This window comes from Bactrocera neohumeralis, chromosome 2 (assembly GCF_024586455.1).
Source record: "Bactrocera neohumeralis isolate Rockhampton chromosome 2, APGP_CSIRO_Bneo_wtdbg2-racon-allhic-juicebox.fasta_v2, whole genome shotgun sequence".
Taxonomy (NCBI): Eukaryota; Metazoa; Arthropoda; class Insecta; order Diptera; family Tephritidae; genus Bactrocera; species Bactrocera neohumeralis.
Genome location: NC_065919.1, coordinates 36,287,355 through 36,306,803, shown reverse-complemented (window position 1 = coordinate 36,306,803; position 19,449 = coordinate 36,287,355). Strand labels below are relative to the sequence as shown.

The 19,449-nt window shown below is 36.4% G+C and overlaps 2 protein-coding genes across 3 annotated transcripts in view; one reads left to right on the top strand and one right to left on the bottom strand.

Moving 5' to 3' along the window:
• LOC126757434 (peroxidase) overlaps positions 1-19,449 on the bottom strand; it is a 47,381-nt gene that overhangs the window by 6,346 nt on the left and 21,586 nt on the right. The window contains exons 2-3 of one of the 2 annotated variants that reach the window (XM_050471361.1): positions 17,259-17,432; positions 2,049-2,128 (exon numbers count right to left, since the gene is read on the bottom strand). In XM_050471361.1, coding sequence (XP_050327318.1) covers positions 2,049-2,128; positions 17,259-17,432 — 254 coding nt within the window. Of the gene's footprint in view, positions 1-2,048; positions 2,129-17,258; positions 17,550-19,449 lie in introns of those variants that run through there. The other variant, XM_050471351.1, reaches the window with a different exon arrangement.
• On the top strand, positions 2,760-9,358 carry LOC126757515 (uncharacterized). Its single transcript, XM_050471497.1, has 5 exons — positions 2,760-3,035; positions 8,134-8,325; positions 8,439-8,750; positions 8,804-8,933; positions 8,990-9,358. The coding sequence occupies exons 1-5, from the start codon at positions 2,805-2,807 to the stop codon at positions 9,073-9,075; spliced, it is 951 nt and encodes a 316-aa protein (XP_050327454.1). The 5' UTR covers positions 2,760-2,804; the 3' UTR covers positions 9,076-9,358.

Here is a 19,449-nt window from a genome sequence, read left to right as displayed (position 1 = left end):
CAAGTTGAATTGAATATAAAGAAATATGTGCCAGTTTACAAGACAACAAATATTTCACTTTTATCCATACGAGGGGGAACTTTACGAGTTGATGGGAAATTATTGCAATGATCTCGTAGGGATGAAATGTCATCAATTTGGCAAAACTGCACTACAAACAATTAAGGAAGGACGAAAACAATATAGACCGATATAATCGGTATATAATTAGGAGTAACGAAAAACATTGCATGTCATATTTCACCCATTTTGGTACCTATACAGCCAAGATAATACGTTTAACTAATTTGAACCGATTTTATCCGTTTTCAACATTTTATTTAACAAAACGAAATACACGAAAAGCTTCTGAGAGAAGTGTGTATTAAAAATGAGCGAATTATATAAACTAATAACCATACAAATTAAAATCGCTTATACAACTTTATAACGGCTACTTTTTACAATAATAAAAGTAGATATCTATGTAACTATCTGGGCATGTTAGAATAACTTGCTTCATATTTTACAGCTTCGTATGAACGATTAATGTTAAATTAGCAATGAATTCAGTCTCAAGTACTTTTAATAATGAAGGAAAAGGAATTCAAAAAGTGTGCAGTACCTTCACGTAAAATAATTGCCCACTTTTCCTTCCTTAACCTTCGTGTACCTTATTTCCAGTATCCAAATATGGAAACATATTCAAATATTGTTTTTCTACTTTTGTACTCTTAAAATATATTCTGCAAAGTTAAACTTGTTTTATTTTTGTAACATTACATTTGATAGTGAATGGATTAGTCGAATTTCAATCATATTACAAAGAATGAAATGGTTAAGAACAAAGATTTTCAAAATGTTGAACATAATCTATATAAATGAAAATGAATTGTTGTTCGTTAGTCTGATTAAAACTCGAGAACGGCTGATTTTGGTTTTAAAATCTTTGTCGTAGTCCAGGGTAGGTCTAAACGGTAAGACGACAATTCTGATTTATAACTGAGGAACGGCTAAACCGATTTGGCTGAAAATTGGAGGGAAGGTAGCTTAGAACCAGGGTAAGGACATAGGATACCTTTTATCTCTTTATGTCAAAATTTAATACAACTCATAAATACAAAAATTATATTTTAAATCATAAGCATTTGTACAAAATTCATGTTTACGAAATATGTACAATTTTAAACAGAGTCTTCATTAAAAATAATAGTTAGAAGAAAAGAATCCAACCAACTACGCAGTGAAATAGACTATAACTGGCTCAATAATCAGTCGTTGAGTATGTATTATAGCACGTGCATCCCAAAAGACTGATGTCATAACCTTTCCAGCCGCCTTTTTCGTTGCCACGCTTGAGGAGTCCACTGGAATGACTGTCGATTGGGCTCCAGTGGGAAATGATGGAGCTATGTTTCTATCACTGACGAACAATTTTGGTTTTATTACAATTAAAGAGCACTCAAATACTTCTCAGAATCAGTTATTCGTTGTTTTTGTTGAATTACGAACTTGCGAAGCGCCCACTTTGCACAGTGCTTTCGCCACTTTAAGCTTAGCAAATATGTATCTTTTCATCGGTGGATTTCCCTGAGCCCAAATTCAACAGTATTTTCCCCAAAAAAAGCAATGCTTTATTAACACACGAAATGCTTTATGATCCATTTTTTGTATACTAACACAAGTAGCTTTACGAAAATGCTATATCGCATTAACTAATAGTTATAATCCAACTAATAGAAATCATATAGATGTTAGTAGTAGTATTATCTATGTATCAGCCACAGTGAAGCGTGGACGGGTCCTTTAGTAACTTCTAAACAAAAGCTTCGGACTTAATTATCTAGCGTGCTTAGTGCATTTTTTATAATTAGATAAATTTCCCGACACCGTTCACTTTTAGATGACATCCCAATTTTGATGTGTAAATAATGGGATTACAGCTATACCTACTTATTATAAATATAACGTTATTTTAAGTTTCATTAGCTTATATTGAATTGCAGTAGATAACTAATAACTAGATCTGTGTACTCTAATGATTACAATTGTTTAAGTACGATACATACGGATTCGCTTTCGAGCATCCAAATAGGCGGCGTTCACTGCATCATAGGTAATGCAGGTGCTATCTGCTGTGTAGGGATTTCTGCAAAATAGTTAAAATAAATAATTAGAGCTGAGTTAAAAACAAAGTCACAAATACATATGTAAATATATCCATGTTTAGAAATACATATATACATTATACCAACGGTTTCCAAGTAAAATAAAGTCTATCGAGGGTGTTAAAATACCCACTTTATTTCATTCATCCACCAACATGTATAGCCGCGAACAAATCGACTAATAATTGCATTTCATCACATGCTTTAGTAACCCACTTCATCTATTCTTTATTACCCAATCAACTTGTTGCTTGCTTATCGTTTAAGGACACTCTCAGCGCCCACAGCACAAAACGGCGGGAAACACATCATAAAAACGAGTATACTATATATCACATGAGCGTAGGAGAGTTCAATGCCTGCGTCAGCATGTCTTGAACAACAACAGACTGACGAAAATACAAATTACGTCAGGACACATACAATTGTGCATACCCATATGCCTCCCATTGTGGAGCAAACAAAGAGGCGTATGCCAGAAGGACTGTAAGGAAGCTGATAATCACATTATTGCCGTTTGAAGGCGTAAATGCCGACACTCGCATATGGAGCAAGTAGTAAGACAATCTATTGCACTATTGCGTAAAAATGCCGTAATCCTGATCACAGTAGTCCTTTGGTATTGTAGCGCTTCGGTTGTATCGCTATCTAGAGCTTATGTGCGAAATGTTTTGCGGTAAAGTCGACGCAAAGTTGAAGTTGCAGCAGTTGGCAGTAAAGTGCAAAGAAAGGTGTCTGGATCCGAAAGCATTCAGTTGTGTAGAGAAAGTTTTGTGTGAAACTGAAAGTGAAAATGCGAGTAAACGATGGAAATTCTTAAATTTTTGCTTGATTTTTATTCTCTCGGCTTATGGATACAATTATTTCTGCAAGGAAATGTCTTCAAAGGTATGCCGAAGTATTGGGTAGGCAATGTAAATGTTCAAACGAAAGAACACACTTTTTTATACTTATGGTACAATGCAGAGATAGAAAATTCCGTACAATTGTGCATTATCTAAAAATCTTAAATTCCGCCAATTGAATTTTATCCAATAACCTGGTATACAGTATAATCGCCATTTTCAACCAATGATTTTTTAAAATACCAATCAAAGAGATCAACCGAAGTAACTCCGGGATATCTGGGTAATCGTCCATGCATATGCCATTGGAAACATTCACCTAAGTAAATATTGAGATATTATATATAAGTATCGTAAATAGAATTACTATTGCTTAAACTAAGTCACAAATAATGTCACAAAGTGAGTTTGGTACTGAAGATCACGGATGCGTTGGCACCTGTAGTTTAAAATATTTTTGTACACTGAATCAGTCCATAACCACGTCCTGGTTGGTCGTGCCACGTCAATACAGATCTCCCAAACCACTTTAGCTAAAGCAATCAAAATTGCTCAAAACCTCCTCCTCCAACAGTGTTAAAATGGGTGAAATCGAAACTCGCCCTATAACGGTTATGGGAAAAAGCACTAAAAGCGCGATAACTCATTAAAAAAATTCTTCAGAGACATTAAGTTTTGCAGCCGAGATGATAAACAAAATTTTATAGAAGCGGGACATAGGCTCATCTTTAAGTGAAAACCAATATCTTAGGATCTACTCAACCAATTTCAAGTAAATTCGGTAGGTAACATTATACAGGCATTACTATGTTACAGTGCGAGATCGATCTAAAACTGCGTCATATACCGAAACTATGGACTCTAATGCCTACAGCTAAGTTTTTACCAAAAACATGTGTCAGTATGTGAGATCTATTAGGAGCGCAACTAAGTTCTCGATGTTTGTCAATAGATGGCTCCAGCCGTTAGTGGTGATCGATTTCGATATATCCAAAAATTGAAATCGTGATAAACTTAACCTAAACATTTGAAAAAACTGTGCTTCCACAGTGACTTTGTTTATGTGTCATATACTTTTGTTTGTACGAATATGTCCAATTTTATGCCAAATAATCGTCACTTGCGGGAAGTGTTGATTCTCATCTTTCAGTCAAAGAAATCGGCGGTTAAAGCACAGCGGGAAATCCAAAAACTTTACGGAATTCGATATTACAACCGTACACGTAAAGACATCACAAACAACTTCGAAGAAGGAGAATTGGAGATATTGCTCGATGAGAATCTGTGCTATTTTAAAGCGACTAGATTCATAGGGAATGATTCTTTACATAACCTTATAACCTCAATACCGGGTGAGGCCCGAAAAAGTGATTCTGCTGCATTACAACGCTCAGCCTCACGTTGCCAAATCTGGTATGGCTCAAAAGCAGTTCCACTCACAAGACGACATCGAAAAAGTCATGATTAGCGATGGGCAATACTTCGAATAATTCATTTCTAACATTCATGTCCATGAAACTAACCGCTCATTCTCAAAGTTCATACATTTTCACCCGAGTATGACTCACTTGATTGGAATCAATACTACACTACTCGAATAATTGATTGGTTCAATTGAAGAAACTAAGCTGATATTATTTGAGTTGAACCAAAGGCGGCCATAGATTGTTCGTGTTGCATCAAATCAGTTGACGCTGGTCGGTAATTGTCACGATCAACAATGTTGTGCATAATGAGCCGACGAAAGGCCATCAACATCAGCTCATGATTACCACGTCGATAAAATAAAGGAATTGGTGCTTAAGTATCGACAATTTACTATCAGAGATTTTACTGACATCGTTGGAGTAACGGAAGGATCAGTGAAAACTATTTTAAAAATCATATGGCCCTAAGAAAATAGAAAGCACGATGGTGTCCAAAACACTAAATTTTATTCGAAAAACAGCGTCGAGTAAACGTCTGTGAAACAATGCTTTCCGACTACCGGAATGTTGTGAAACATATTGGTCTACAACTTTGCTTCCGCCGTTTTTTTTTTTGTAAATTTAAGGCTTTATTGTATAAAAAAGGTTAGAAAAATGTTATTCAAAATATTGGCCGTCGCTAGCTACTACTTTTAACCATCTTTCTGGCAGCATGCGTATTCCGTGACGAATGAACTCCTTATCAATCCAATTTTTGACTTCTTCATAAAAACTGAGGTGCTTGTTAGCTAGACCGTGTGCCATCGATCGGAACAAGTGGTAGTCAGATGGAGCAACGTCTTAAGAATACCAGACCACCTTTGCGACGTGAGGCCGAGCATTGTCATGCTGGAGAATGACTTTATCGTGTCTTTCCTCGTACTGTGGCCGTTTTTTTTTAGTGCTCGGCGCAAACGCATCAGTTGCGTTCGGTATCGATCTCCTGTGATGGTTTCACTTGGCTTTATCAGCTCATAATATATCACCCCCAGCTAGTCCCACCAATTGCAGAGCATAACCTTGGCGCCATGAATGTTCGGTTTTGCCGTCGACGTGGAGGCATGTCCAGGCTTTCCCCATGACTTTCTTCGCTTAGGATTATCGTAGTGGAGCCATTTTTCGTCGCCAGTTACAATGCGATGTAAAAATACCTTTCGGTTGTGCCTTTGAAGCAGCTGTTCACATGCAAAGACATCTCTTGGTTTCACGTCGTAAGGAACCCAGTTTCCTTGTTTCTGAATCATCCCCATGGCTTTGAGGCGTTTTGATACGGCTTGCTGTCTCACTTGCAACGATTCGGCCAATTCCTCTTGGGTTTGAAACGCATCTTGATCGAGTAATGCTTCCAATTCAGAATCTTCGAAAATCTTCTCCCTTCCACCACCATCCCGGTCTTCGACTTCATTATCACCATTCTTAAAACGTTGAAACCATTCGCGACATGTTCTTGCACTTAGGACAGCCTCACCGTATGTATCCGAAAGCCTTCGATGAGCCTCAGCCTCATTTTTCTTGGAATTAAAAAAATAAAAGCAAAATTTCCCGCAAGTCGAGAATTCGGCTCAAAAAGTGACATTTTCAGTTGAGAATAAATTTTGGATGCAAACAGATCTCTACAAATATTTTGTTGGGTTAGTGTTGACACAAATGTCCACGATCGATATAAAACGATTAAATCGATTTAATCGCCCAGTGCTTGACCCTAAAGACATCTATTGGAAAACGGCGGAAGCAAAGTTGTAGACCAATATTATTACCGATGAGTATTAGATCTATGCTTACGACTCGGAAACGAACGATCAGTCTGCGGAATATCGTGGCAAAGTTAACAAGGGCCGACAACTTTTTGCTTTTGCACCACGTAAGGCACCGGCACTGCATTGATTCATCATGAGTTTTCTTTGCCAAATTTTAAACTAATATCATTGAAGGTTATTCTGGTAATTGACTTTAATAACTGTTTTGAGGATTGGAAAAACCTTGGTAAAAGTGTGTTGGAGCCATGTGGGATTACTTTGACGCCATAGATTTTGAAAAATAAATTAAGAATTTTAAAAATATAAACAAAGTCTTACTATTTTTTACTCATAGTAGTATACTATAGTTTAATACCGAAAATATGCAAAATTATATTTTAATACATATATTTATTATCTCTATTATAACATTCCTTAAGGGACACCTAGGCAGCCAATTTAAGATTGCTAAAAATATGGATTGCTAGCAATATTGCCAATGGAATGGAGACCCTTATAAAAAGTATAAAACGGGAATTCTGCAAAGTTTTCCAATTCGTGCAACGGCACATCAACAAAACACGCTCACAACAAAATATGCAATGGCTGCATAATATGACAATTCAAAACTCACTTTCATGTGTTAGCTGTCACATGCCCACATACATCTCGCTGATATTTCCGTTTTTACAATTAGGTGTATTCGTGTTCTTGCAAATTTTTGTTTAGGATTTTTGAGCTTCATGCAATCTTGCAATAGCTAAAGAAACCCCCTACTGACTGCGGAACTGTCAACGCAGCGTATACCATAAGTACGCGAAATTGTAAGGCTGACGTTGGTTCTTTGAGGCACAAAATGACCGCCATTTCTCAACACACGCCGCACAACTATGAAGATGATTCTTCAAATGTACGAGGGCTGCTATATATATTCTGGCCTAGGGCAACACTAAGTGTTGCCAGGTGCAATCTGACATTTCCATTGGAAAGTTTGACATTTTTTTAGCATAACATCACTCAGAACGTTTTGTCATTTAATCGTGAATTGTTTTATTTACAGGGAATTAAAAAATTCATCTCGGCCAAAAAGTGGAATTAACTCGTGAACATTTTCGTGCGATCATTTTTCACAACTTTCGACGTGGATTATCACGACAAGAGTGCATCGATTAACTAAAATCTTTGTATGGCTATGAAACACCATTCTATAGCACTGTGAAAAACTGGTATAACGAATTCAATCGTGGCCGACGCTCGCTCAAAGACGAATTCCGTGAAGGTCGTCCAAAAACAGCCGTTGTGCCAGAAAACATCGATGCCGTACGTGAACTGATAATGCAAGACCGTCATGTAACATACCTTCAGATAGAGGCATGCCTATGCATTTCTCCCAACAGCATACATTCGATATTGCATGAACACCTGGCCGTAAAAAAGGTTTGTTCTCGTTGGATCCCGCACAATTTCACAATCGCTCAAAAAAAGGCTCGTGTAAAGAAATGCTGAAAAAATACGATCGCGGTGCTTCAAAAGACGTTTATAAGATCGTCACAGGTAACGAATCATGGATCTATTCGTATGAGCCCGAAACAAAACAGCAATCGACAAAAAAAAAATAAAAGTAAAAAAAAATTAAAAAATTACCATTTTCGTTAATAAATATGCCTATTTACATTATAAAGGCCAGAAATATATATAGCAACCAACGTATTACATTGAAAATCAGCACAATAAATGAAAGAATGGGAATATTTTTTTATACATTAGATAATCTCTTATTCATATAGTTATGTATGCATTTCTCAAGTTTGTATCCTTAGTGTGTTCACTGGTACTTTTGGTTAATCAATCGACTCTATGATTTTAATAAAGGTGGCCAAGAGAAAAAACTGTTGAAAACCCTTAAAATACCAAAGATATAATAAAGTAATTATTGCAGCGCTGTCTACTAGAGTTGCCAAGAGCACTTCGATATGCTTTTCGACCTTCTGAAGACTGCAGCTTTTGTGATAAAATAGAAAATGCAATACGTTTACGTGGCATAACAAGTGAGGAATTCGCATCGAGATATGCCTATGGAGGAGGGCCAGTCATAGTGGAGGATGCCACAAAAAATTGGACAGCACTAACTGTGAGTACTTTTTTAAGATTAGAGCGCACCTTTTCTCAGATATTTATGTTTCGTACTATTTCAGATATGACTTATTTATTTCAAATGACTAAGAGTATTTATTTTTTTTGTAGAAATTCAATTACTGGTACTTCCGTGACATTTATGTCAATGCAAAACGCAAACAAAAAATACTCGATTGCCAGTTTCTGCCCTACCAGACAGGTTTCAAGAATCTTTACAAAGCCTTGGATATGCCTAAAGAACGCGTGGAGCTACAGCCTGGCTATCAGCCGTGGTATTTTGGCTGGAGTAATTGTAATCCCGAGACAGCTGAAGAATTTCGTAAGCATTATGGGCGTCCCTACTTTCTTCCACCCACATCCGAAAACAACGCAGTAGATTGGTTCTTCATCGGCACAGCTGGACTGGGTGCACACATGCATGTAAGTATAAATGAAGCAAGCTCGTAAATAGTATTTTAATGTACTTGCCATAGATCGACAATGTGCGTCTACCATCGTGGCAAGCACAGCTGTCGGGCAGTAAACGATGGCTACTCGCACCTCCACCGGAATGCTATTTCAAATGTAAACGCTTCGACACCATCGTTCGAAAGGGGGACATAAGTAAGTTTTTTTCCTAGGTAAAGGTATATTTTAAAAAATATTTATTATCTTCTTAGTTGTTTTAGATACCAATAAGTGGTACCACCAGACGTTCGTGCAACCGGGGGAAATCAGTCTTACCATTGGAGCTGAGTATGACTAATTAATGTCGAATGTTCCATGTAAACATTTTCGAGAATCATGAGCTTGATTTTAAATAAAATTTATTTCTAATATTATATTTAAGTTAAAGAAAAATAACTCAATATAAATTAGTATATATTTTTCTTAAAAGCAGTTACTACAGTAAAATACTTTAGCAAGACGTACCATACACTGTAGAAAAGTCATATCAAGCTCTTTAAATACTATCCGGTTTGAACTCGGCTACCAAAAATGAATAAATGAAAAGTAAAACATAATATTTCATATTCCTCAAAACATAATCTAAGTTATCTAAAAACCAGGTCATTTCTTCAAGTACATGAGTATCTGGGCTTGGGAGCAATCAACTTGCCATTGACCCTTTTAACTTCTTGCAATCAAAATTTCAAGATATTTTTAAGTCGTGGAACTCATTCTGATTTTATTTATGTAAATTAAGTTATGAAGTACTTCTTGTAGAAGTGCATACAAAAACATGGGAACAAAAATACTTTTTATGCCTCATAGATCAGCCCATTACAATACTAAATTCAACTACGAATATCGTCTACCCAGAATAAGACCACAGAGGTTGAATGATGAACAAAGTGCAAGCTTTATAACTTGTTAATACCTCGGAAATCAAAGCTTTCATACTAAATCTAACTATACTATAAGACTTGCATAAATTAAATACCTCTACAAGACTTATATTATATATATAAAATACAATATCTAATTGATAATATTTGCATAAAAAACTATTTTAGTACGCGATAATTATATTAATTTTTTGAGGTATTCGATATTTATTTCTCATTTGCAATCATGATTTACTCATTCGAACTAGTTTTAGCCTCGTCAATTACGGCATTTTTTCCAGGCGCGCATTGAACTTTATTAAGTGCAATTTTACATCAGTACGCAGACCCTAATTCAATTCAAGTATCTGCGAACTAAAAAAAAAACTCGCTGGAGATTTCAACATAAATGGTGTCGGCTGGTTGAAGGTGACTTGAAATGCCGTTAAACAACTAGCCATTGATTTTGGATCAAGAGTACTTTTTTTGTCTGCAAGGCGACATTTTTGCACTGCCACAGCCGACCAGCCGACCAGCCAAGCCAGCTGGTGGCACTTCCAGACCAATCTGGTGAACTGAAAATTTTATATACATACACATATGTTCGTACTCGTATCTCATTGCAGATACGAAGAAAGCTATCTTGCAATAGCAACCAGGCGAAAGATAAGTAATATTACAACGCTCGCTTTCGGTAATCTCTAAGTTACACTTTTCATTGCGTAAGTACATCCTCGCTGCTCGGTCTAGGCCTTGTTGGTATGGACTGGTTATTTCTAAAGAGTCACGTGGCAACACTTCGCAAAGTTAGAGAAAATTTAAAACGGCCAAAGTCGGCAATAAAAATTTGCCAGTAACTTGTTGAATTAAATTTTAGCAAATGCCTCACGCGTTTTGTTGTCCCAGTCAACGGTGTAATTACTATAATGTGGTCCATAAGTGTGCGACGCGAAACCAAATTTGTAGTTGTGTGTTTACATGCATGCATATAAATATGCATGTTTTATAATATATTTCGTTACTGTTAGCATGTAATAGTAATTGGATAATGCGATTACTTATGCAACAGACTATGATGAGACAACGATAAACATAGCGAACACCTATTATGTAGGCTTGGGTAAAAGTAAACTTCATATTATTATTAAATGTGAACGAAAGATAATCGTTTGGATTTATATCACTTTTTCGTTTTAAATTATAGCTTAGTCACAGCACTCGCCATTTTAAATCCAATTCAAGTTCAAACTCCATAATTCCATTTTGTACTAAAATCATTGCCAAAGCGACAATCATAGATTTCAATTTGAGAAATTTTGTGGTTTCTGGAGCAGCTGCAGAATGCACCCAAGTCCATTCACTTCACACCCAAAATAACAACTTTAGAATATACATATATTTTAAACCTTTGACATCTGCGACATTGGATTAAACAAAGCTTTAAAAATCACTCATTATTCCCGTCCTGCTATATGGTGCAGAGGCTTAGACGATGACAACAAGTGATGAGTCGACGTCGAGAGAAATGTTTGGTCCTTTGCGCGTTGGCCACGGCGAATATCGCATTCGATGGAACGATGAGCTGCATGAGATATACCACGACATTGACATAGTTCAGCGAATTGAAAAACTCGGCTATAACTACGTAACCGGTTTCTACGCCAGTGAAAAAGAAGAAGAACATTTTAAGTAGGTATTACTCACCTAACCAGCCTCCGTCAGATGAATAAAACGACCTGCAGGTTACCGCATACATCATCGCTGTTGTGAATCATTTCAAATTGAAAGAGAAGGACGTTTTGAAGGTCCGAATGTTTCCTTGCACCATTGCAAATATAGCCGATATTAAGAGCAATGTGGAAATGAATTTCTGATCAATGGACTGGGAAGATGGGCCTACCAAACGCTGTGTACCGTTACGAAGCAATTCCGGCACCCACTTCTTCGCTCTACAATGTGGCATACCGACTAGATTTAAATCGCAGCTTCATTTCGTACATCTTTGGCACAGTTTGTATATCTTTAATCAACAGATTGCTTAGTTATACTCTTCCTATTAAAAAGTTATGTGTGTAATTGCTGAAAATATTAAATGCGGAGTGAATTTTGGCGATTTGACTCTGTAGTCACGCACTCGCTTCGCACTTTCGTTTGCAGTCACTGAATTTCAAACTAGGAAAACTAGTCTTCCACCACATTTACTTGGAAAATTCATTTTTAGACTTCCCTTTTGGCTCTATTCGCTTAGACAAAATGAGTGATATAAATAAAAATACAATGAAACAAGTAAAAACAGCAAGTGCGTCATGTGACTTCGTGCCGGTTGGCAACAAGCCGCCATTGCAGCAAAACAACGACTTGACCACGAGAAAAGACAAAAATACGAGTATTAAAACTGAACCGTAGAGGTGAATACACTCTTATTTGTGCCTCTATTCGTTAGGGATGCGTAAAATACGATAGGTATAGCAATATCTCGGAAAAAAGTTTTTTTTTAGAAAGTTTGCCAATCTTCTTAAAGGTTTACTGATTCATTAATCACATTAAACGATTTTAGTCAAATTTAGCATACTGTATCATGGATCTGATAAGTCCCCCTTAGGAGTGTTTTTCTAAGCGGTCTCCGTTGAAAAGTTGAGGTAGAAAAGGCCTGGCTGCACTTGGTATCTTGAATTGGCGCCAAATATCGAAAAGAAGAAACGACTGGCGCGGCTTAACACGCTATAACCGCGTAAGCGGTACCAAAACCAGTAAAGAAGAACGCTAAGAAATTATGATATAGAACTGTAATTTAGCACAGGGGATCGTATTAGCAAAGGGCACCAGTGGACTAAAAATTTTGAAAAAGGGGGCGTAACCCGGCCTTTATTTGGTTTACTGAACATATCTCTTAAATCGCTTCCAATAACCAATTTGTTCACGACAAATACCTTTAGCATCCCTATCGACACTGTAAAAATAGATGAAATCATAGATAAGCCCGTCCATTTAACAGTACTGTGTACAGTAAGAGGAATACAATTTTACACCAGATGGTATGAGTGAATTTTATAGGAGCCGAGGTAAGCACTGGACTATGGGAACGGCACCGCCTAATTTTAGGCTAAATACCATATCTAAGGACCCGCGGAACCGATTTCAACTAAATTTAGTCCATGACATTCATCTCATGTCCCTATGTCACAGTGCAAAAGTGGACGAAATCGGACTACGGCGACGAATTCCCATATAGCACAATTTTAAATTTTATTTGGTTCTTTCATTTTCCACTGCACAAATCAAGAAGCAATTAATATAACATGATAAAACTTTGCACGAATAATGCGTTTAGAGTATGCCACTTTGTGACCAAAAATTGTCTAAATCCAACCAAAACTGTTCAAGCCCCTGGGTACCGACTATGCGGACCCTAGTACCTATAGTTGACTTTTTAGAGAAAATCCGTCAATAATAGTTAGGAAGCGCAAGAATCACCGCCGGCTAAATACCTTCGAAAGGATTCACCTTCATTGCTTGACAAAATCAAAGCGAAAATTACACTAAATCGTCCTGAAGCGGTTTAGTCTGTTTTAGCCATTACCGCAAGCTATTAACATGCCGCTTTCTAATTAAATGCTCCCTGGGTTTCGTTGGATTACCTCACATACCATAATTAATCTATGTGGAGTAAAGTCAGCCAAGTGTTCAGTTTTCAGCCGATTTTAGACCCAAACTATGTAATGAGATCTGGAATGCCAATAAACATGTGTTCCAAGTTTCATCAAGACCCCTCAATTTTTATCGCTGAGCCACGCGAAATTCAATTCGTCTCGTCATGCTGATCATTTATATATTTACTATATATATAACTCTATATTTATCCTGATTAGGTGAACAGGAGTATAAAAAAATGTGTTTATCCTTTTTTCTAAGAATATTGTGGAATTATTGAGGTATAATGTTAATACAATAAAGTGTGCATTGAGGATTTTTACAAGTTTTTGAATGTTTGCGATTATTTTTATAGTTGTTGTATTTTTATGTAACTTCCTTTTACATATTTTGTTTCTAATTTGACCGAAATATTAATAATTTACATTAGTTCCAATTGCATTTAACTTTAAAATTAACTTTGAAAATTAATATTTAGCTATATTTTGGTTATGCTCGGAATAAATCCAGATTCAGTTGTAGAAATCGGTCCTAAATCCCTACCAACGAAGCAAAACACATTTCAATACCTTCACTTTCCACTTGATTTCACTGATGAATGCCCTCATTTAGTTGGCGAGAAACAATAAGTGTGGGCGTTTACAATGAGTGCATAATTCCGCAAAAGTAAAAAAAAGACAATAATTGATTTCCACTTTAGGTATAAATACCCACATTCACTTAATTATGTATGAACTCATCGCTACTCTATTGTACATATGTAGAAATGTAATGCTAATGAACCTGTATGTATTCGAATCCTTTCAAATGTGTATGAGCGCTCCAAGCAGTGGTTAAGTTGCTTCCGAAAAAGTGAAATGTCTAATGCAAAAGTAGATCAAATCTATGACTTCAAAAAACAAAATCAAAAAAATAGAAATTGGTGAAAGTGCAAATCACTAAACCACTTAGGGCACCAATTGAAACGAAATTGTTTTAAAATTTTGAAGTACAGTGGACACTATTATGCAATATCTTTATTTTGAATGTTTTCAAAAGCACCCACACAACTTTAAAGTTGGACTACTCATTGCAAAACCACAATTGAGACTTCCGTTTTAATAGAAAGTTCATTGCTTGATACGCAGCGATAGACAGCTACTATGACGACTTGAATAATCCGTAAAAGTAATAAAAATCCTTACAACTTCCATCGGATAAATAGTTGAGGAAGCACCGACTTCTGATCCGATGACAAACAAATGTTAACTCTGTACACCAAACTTTTTCTCACTCTAAATAATAATGATCATAAAAGAATTGGTTAAAATGCAGACATTTTCGAAATAGTTCCACTGAACACACGCTTTCTAACTTAGCCGAGTAGTCACCTTTTGCACATTATACATTTGTGCCACGACTCTGTGGTTACCGAAAAGTCGTTAGAGCGAACTGCCAGCTGCAGCTATAATTTGGTCTTATGATTCGCCGTTTCTTTGGTGTCTGGTTGGTGAGCGAATGCCACAGCTGTTACAGGCGATGATGCAATAGTGCATCCGTCGCCTTTCATACATAACCAAATACAACTGAATCTGCCAAGCTGTGGGGCGAGCTGCCGTGGCATGAAATTCACCAGCGAATCTTCGGTTTACAATGCAATCTGCGATGGCTTGTGGCAGTATGAGAACGTCGCATCGGTATACCTTTTAAAACTGATCTCGTCGTTTGCGGGCTGTGGCGCAGCCGCGGCAGCAACAATGCCGTTACATTCGAAGATGTTTCTGGTCATGTGATGGTTTTACTTGAGCATGTACATATGTTAACTGGTAGGACGGTATTTATTTCAAATTACTCACTCAATTTTGTTCGTCTGCTTGCGGCGCCTCTCATATCAGCTCACATTGCAATAGTAAGCACTTAGTGCACTTGCCGCACTGCTGACACCTGAACATGTTGTCAGTTCTTATGGGTTTCTTTTGTTTTTGCACGACACCAACAAGCTGCCGCTCCATTTGTTTTAATAGCGTGCAAAATCAAGCAGAAAATTAGTTTGTTACAAGTTTTATTGCTGTTCGAATATTCATTACACATCACTTTACATACATACATATATGGAACATTACATGCAAATGAGTTCACTTACTTTCGTTGGCGGTTAAACATACTACATACATAGGTACAATCGTCTTGATATTTTATTTGTTTGCGAAAATTGTGGTAAAGTAATTACAGAAATCCTTGAAAAGATTGTATATATGTATAGGTAACAATTTGGTATATGTCTACACTTGTGATTAAGTAGAGCTTAGTTTATTCGAGCAGGAAAAAATAATAAGCAGTTGCTTTCGAGAATCCCTTTGCGATTTTCAAGTAAGTAACGGGGCAGCTGTGTGGTTTTCAATGACAAAGTTCGAAGTTGATATTTTTGTTAATTGATTTATGCTCAATTTGATTTGCCATTTCTTAATAAACAGACTTACTCCGGAACAACAATCGTGCAAATTTATTGCCAAAGTAATAATTCGGTAGGCGCTCTGCTTTTTTGGTGGAGTGGGTAACAAAACTATCCCATTTGCAGTGATTATAATCCGCAAGCCATTGTAGAAATCGTTAAATCCCCAAAAAGTCACTAATTAGTTTAACTTATGGGCAGTTCCATGTTTCTTCAAAAATACAACCGCACATGTGGTATTATTACAGTCAATGGGGAACTCTATAGACGTGTGGATGACATAGCACGAAGCTAGTGAAACGATACATTTATTGAAGGAAAATTCTGGTGAGCGCATTTCGCATTGTGGGACTGTGGAGTGGCCAAGATCTTGTGATTAAACACCACTGGACTGTTTTTTATGGTTACGTGAAATCGTTTGCCTACGCACATAATGCCAATGCGATTGATATCTTGGAAGAGAATATTCGGCGCGTTATAGCTGACATAGGGCCCCAATTGCTGAAGAAAGTGATCGGGCCTCTCTGCTGGAATTAATTCGAACCAGCCGCGGCGGTCACTTCACCATATTTCAAACATAATGGCAAACCCTTATCTTTATAACAAACCTCAATTCTTGACCAAAATGTTGAATTATATGCGTTTTATTTCTTCTTGAAAAACCCATGTCTAAACAAACAACATTTACATTGTCACAGTGAACTCAACCCCCCATGATTGTTATAATTTTTGAAAGACGAATATTATATATAAAGGCAGATTTCTTTCAACATACTTTATTAAAGTAAATTATTTGCATAAAATCCATGCCGGTCATTTGGAGTTCACATATTTAGATAATTGGATCTTTGATCAGTGGCGAATTGCTGAAGAAGCCTCTCTTACCATTCGCTATAGCTACAACAATTATAATAAATAAATAAATAAATAAAAATTAAATGAATACTTACATATTTATGGCAGTTTTGTTGGCATTATTTGCGGCCGGCAATTGCAATTACTCAATGACTCTTGCCCTGCCGAAACAGGCAGGGTGCGAACAACATAAATATATACATATGTTCTATGTTCTAAGGAAGAGGATTATTGCACAGTAGTGTACAAGTAGTTATAAACTGCAATTGGAAGCCGAGGCACGAGGCGACCAGCGTCTTACGACTTTTGTGTTTTAGTTTGTGAACACGCGCCCACTCATAATAAATTATGTATCGCACTTAATAAATATTTGTGACAATCAGCGTATTACATTTTCTATCAAAATATGTTCAACAAGAAAGTAAATCTTTAACACTTTTGTGGCTTTGAAGTAACATGACAATGCCTTTATTTTTACTTTTACTTTTTCTTTATCCAATAAAGTTATGTGGATATTATATTCTCGACCAGATTTTCTAATTGTTTGAATACTGAAATCAATTTCGCTGACTCAAAATTAACCTGTATTTGTAAAGGTACGTTTATATATACATCAACCTTTAGGTGGACACAGCACAACCAAGTATATGCAGTAATGATTTGGAAAAGTATTAGTTAACTTACATTGTGCCACGGAAAAGATTCACATTGTAATCATAGACTGATGAGCGTCCGGGTCCCGAGAGTATCAATGCGCATTCGCTGCCGGTATGTGTGTTGAGGTGCTCACCAAAGTGGTTAAATTGTGCAAATGTGTTGAGACATGGCGCTAATATGGCCGCGGTGAATAATAATAGTCTGTAAGAAAAAAATACAGTTGTAAGCAATGCTTTGTAATAGTTTAAATTTCTCTGGCATATAAAATTGTTATGCATATCCGCAAATCGGTTCAAACCGATTCTCACGGCTTCCAGACGTGCGAAGTAGAGCAACGCACATACACTTTTTGCTGCCTCGAAGTCACTACTTCATTTGTTTTACCGACAATCTACGGCGCAATTTATAAACGCTCATTCATAGTGACTTACTTCCCAATCGATTGGATATATGTGATCAACCCAAGCGTGACGATGGTGATTAATCATTTTTAGCTGTCGAAATTTAACATTCGCTGTCATTCAAAGCGATATTTCTGCAAATATTTACTTTAACTTGTTTTTTTTTCTCTAGAAAAATGAGTACAATTTTGTATTTGGCTTGGTAGTTACACCCTGTTGTTGACGGATACTGAGCTGGTACTAGCCATACTCCGGTCGCTATTCGAATTCACCCAATATTTATTGCTTGACAGCATGTCGAAGGCTTATTAGGGCCAATAAGCTTTTCAATGTGTCGGTGTGTGTTCATGCTGATAAGTAACAGTGAATACCAGTTGTTGAAGACCACTTGGAAAAGAAATGCCCAAAGATTTTTCAAACACGTTCACCTTCAATTTTGCCATAACAAAAACAATTTGGAGGTCTTAGGTTTACGCCATGGGCTATTTCTGAGTGCTTTGTGGGGCAATTAAATGCAATTGAACAGAGATTAATTGAATTGGAGGTGTCGAAGTGAAAGTCCCAACAATGTGTGATTATTATGTATAAAAATAAGTACGTAAGTATGTATATGTGTACTTAGAGTATCTCGTACTTTTACAAATTTGTGATGGGCTACTTCTTTTGTATTTGGTTCACAAATATTTTCGAAAGGAACTGTGACAACATTACATTTGGATCGTAATTGAGCATATTTTTCGATTTGTACTTTCTAAATTAAATTGATCTTGGCTTAATATAATTAAATATTATCTGTACAATATTATTTTCTGGGTCTAACGGCTTGGCGGAGATATCATTTACCATCTTGCAACATTATCATTAAAACTATCGCAGATGCCCAATATATACTTTATTTCTGGAAGTATTTACAACTTATAAAAATGACAACAAAGAATATTGTGAGAACAACTCCATAAACGAAGAAACTTGTTATATTCCTTGTGTATGGATATCAGGATCAGGTTCTGCACTTAGCACAACTTAGGGTTAATTTAAAAAGAAGATGTAATTTGATGTCTTAAACTGCCTCAAATTAAAAAAAAAAACCAATCAAAGCAGTTATAGGATTTCATTTTCACCAATTAGTCTAAAAGCCAGTTAAGTAAATAATTAGTATTCTCCTTATTCCTGACATTCGACAACGAACGAAATTAAAATGAAGAACTATTTCCGCTAGTGAAACATAACATCTATACCCCTCTTCGCAAGAGGTATTTTCGAGAAGTTTCGAACTTACTCGTTAACGTACCTCACTAACTATCACCAGTCTATTTGGAGTACAGTCAGCCGAAACTTCGAAAATTCTGATATGAGTTACATATATATGTAGGGACTAGGTCAAGTTTTCTCTCTATTTTATCCATTTTAGGCACAAAGATACACTGTTGTTCGTAAAATATGCTTTCATATTTTCATTGATATAACTCACATATTGGGCGATATATGCGGTATAAAGTCACCCAGAAGTTCGAAAGTGTATATATTAGGGATATGCGGTTAAGGAAGTATTTACCCGATGCAACCAATTTTTGATATTTAGACATACTACTATATTATGAAGAAAGGATTCTCTCAATTTCAATTATATATCTCACACATTGACCGATATTTTCAGTAAAAAGTCAACTATAGGCATTGGGTTCCCGTCCTGCTAAATGGTGCAGAGGCATGGACAATGACAACATCTTATGAGTCGACCTTACGAGTTTTCAAGAGAAAATTCTGCGGAAGATGTATGGTTTTTTGCGCATTTCCAACGGTGAATATCGCATTCG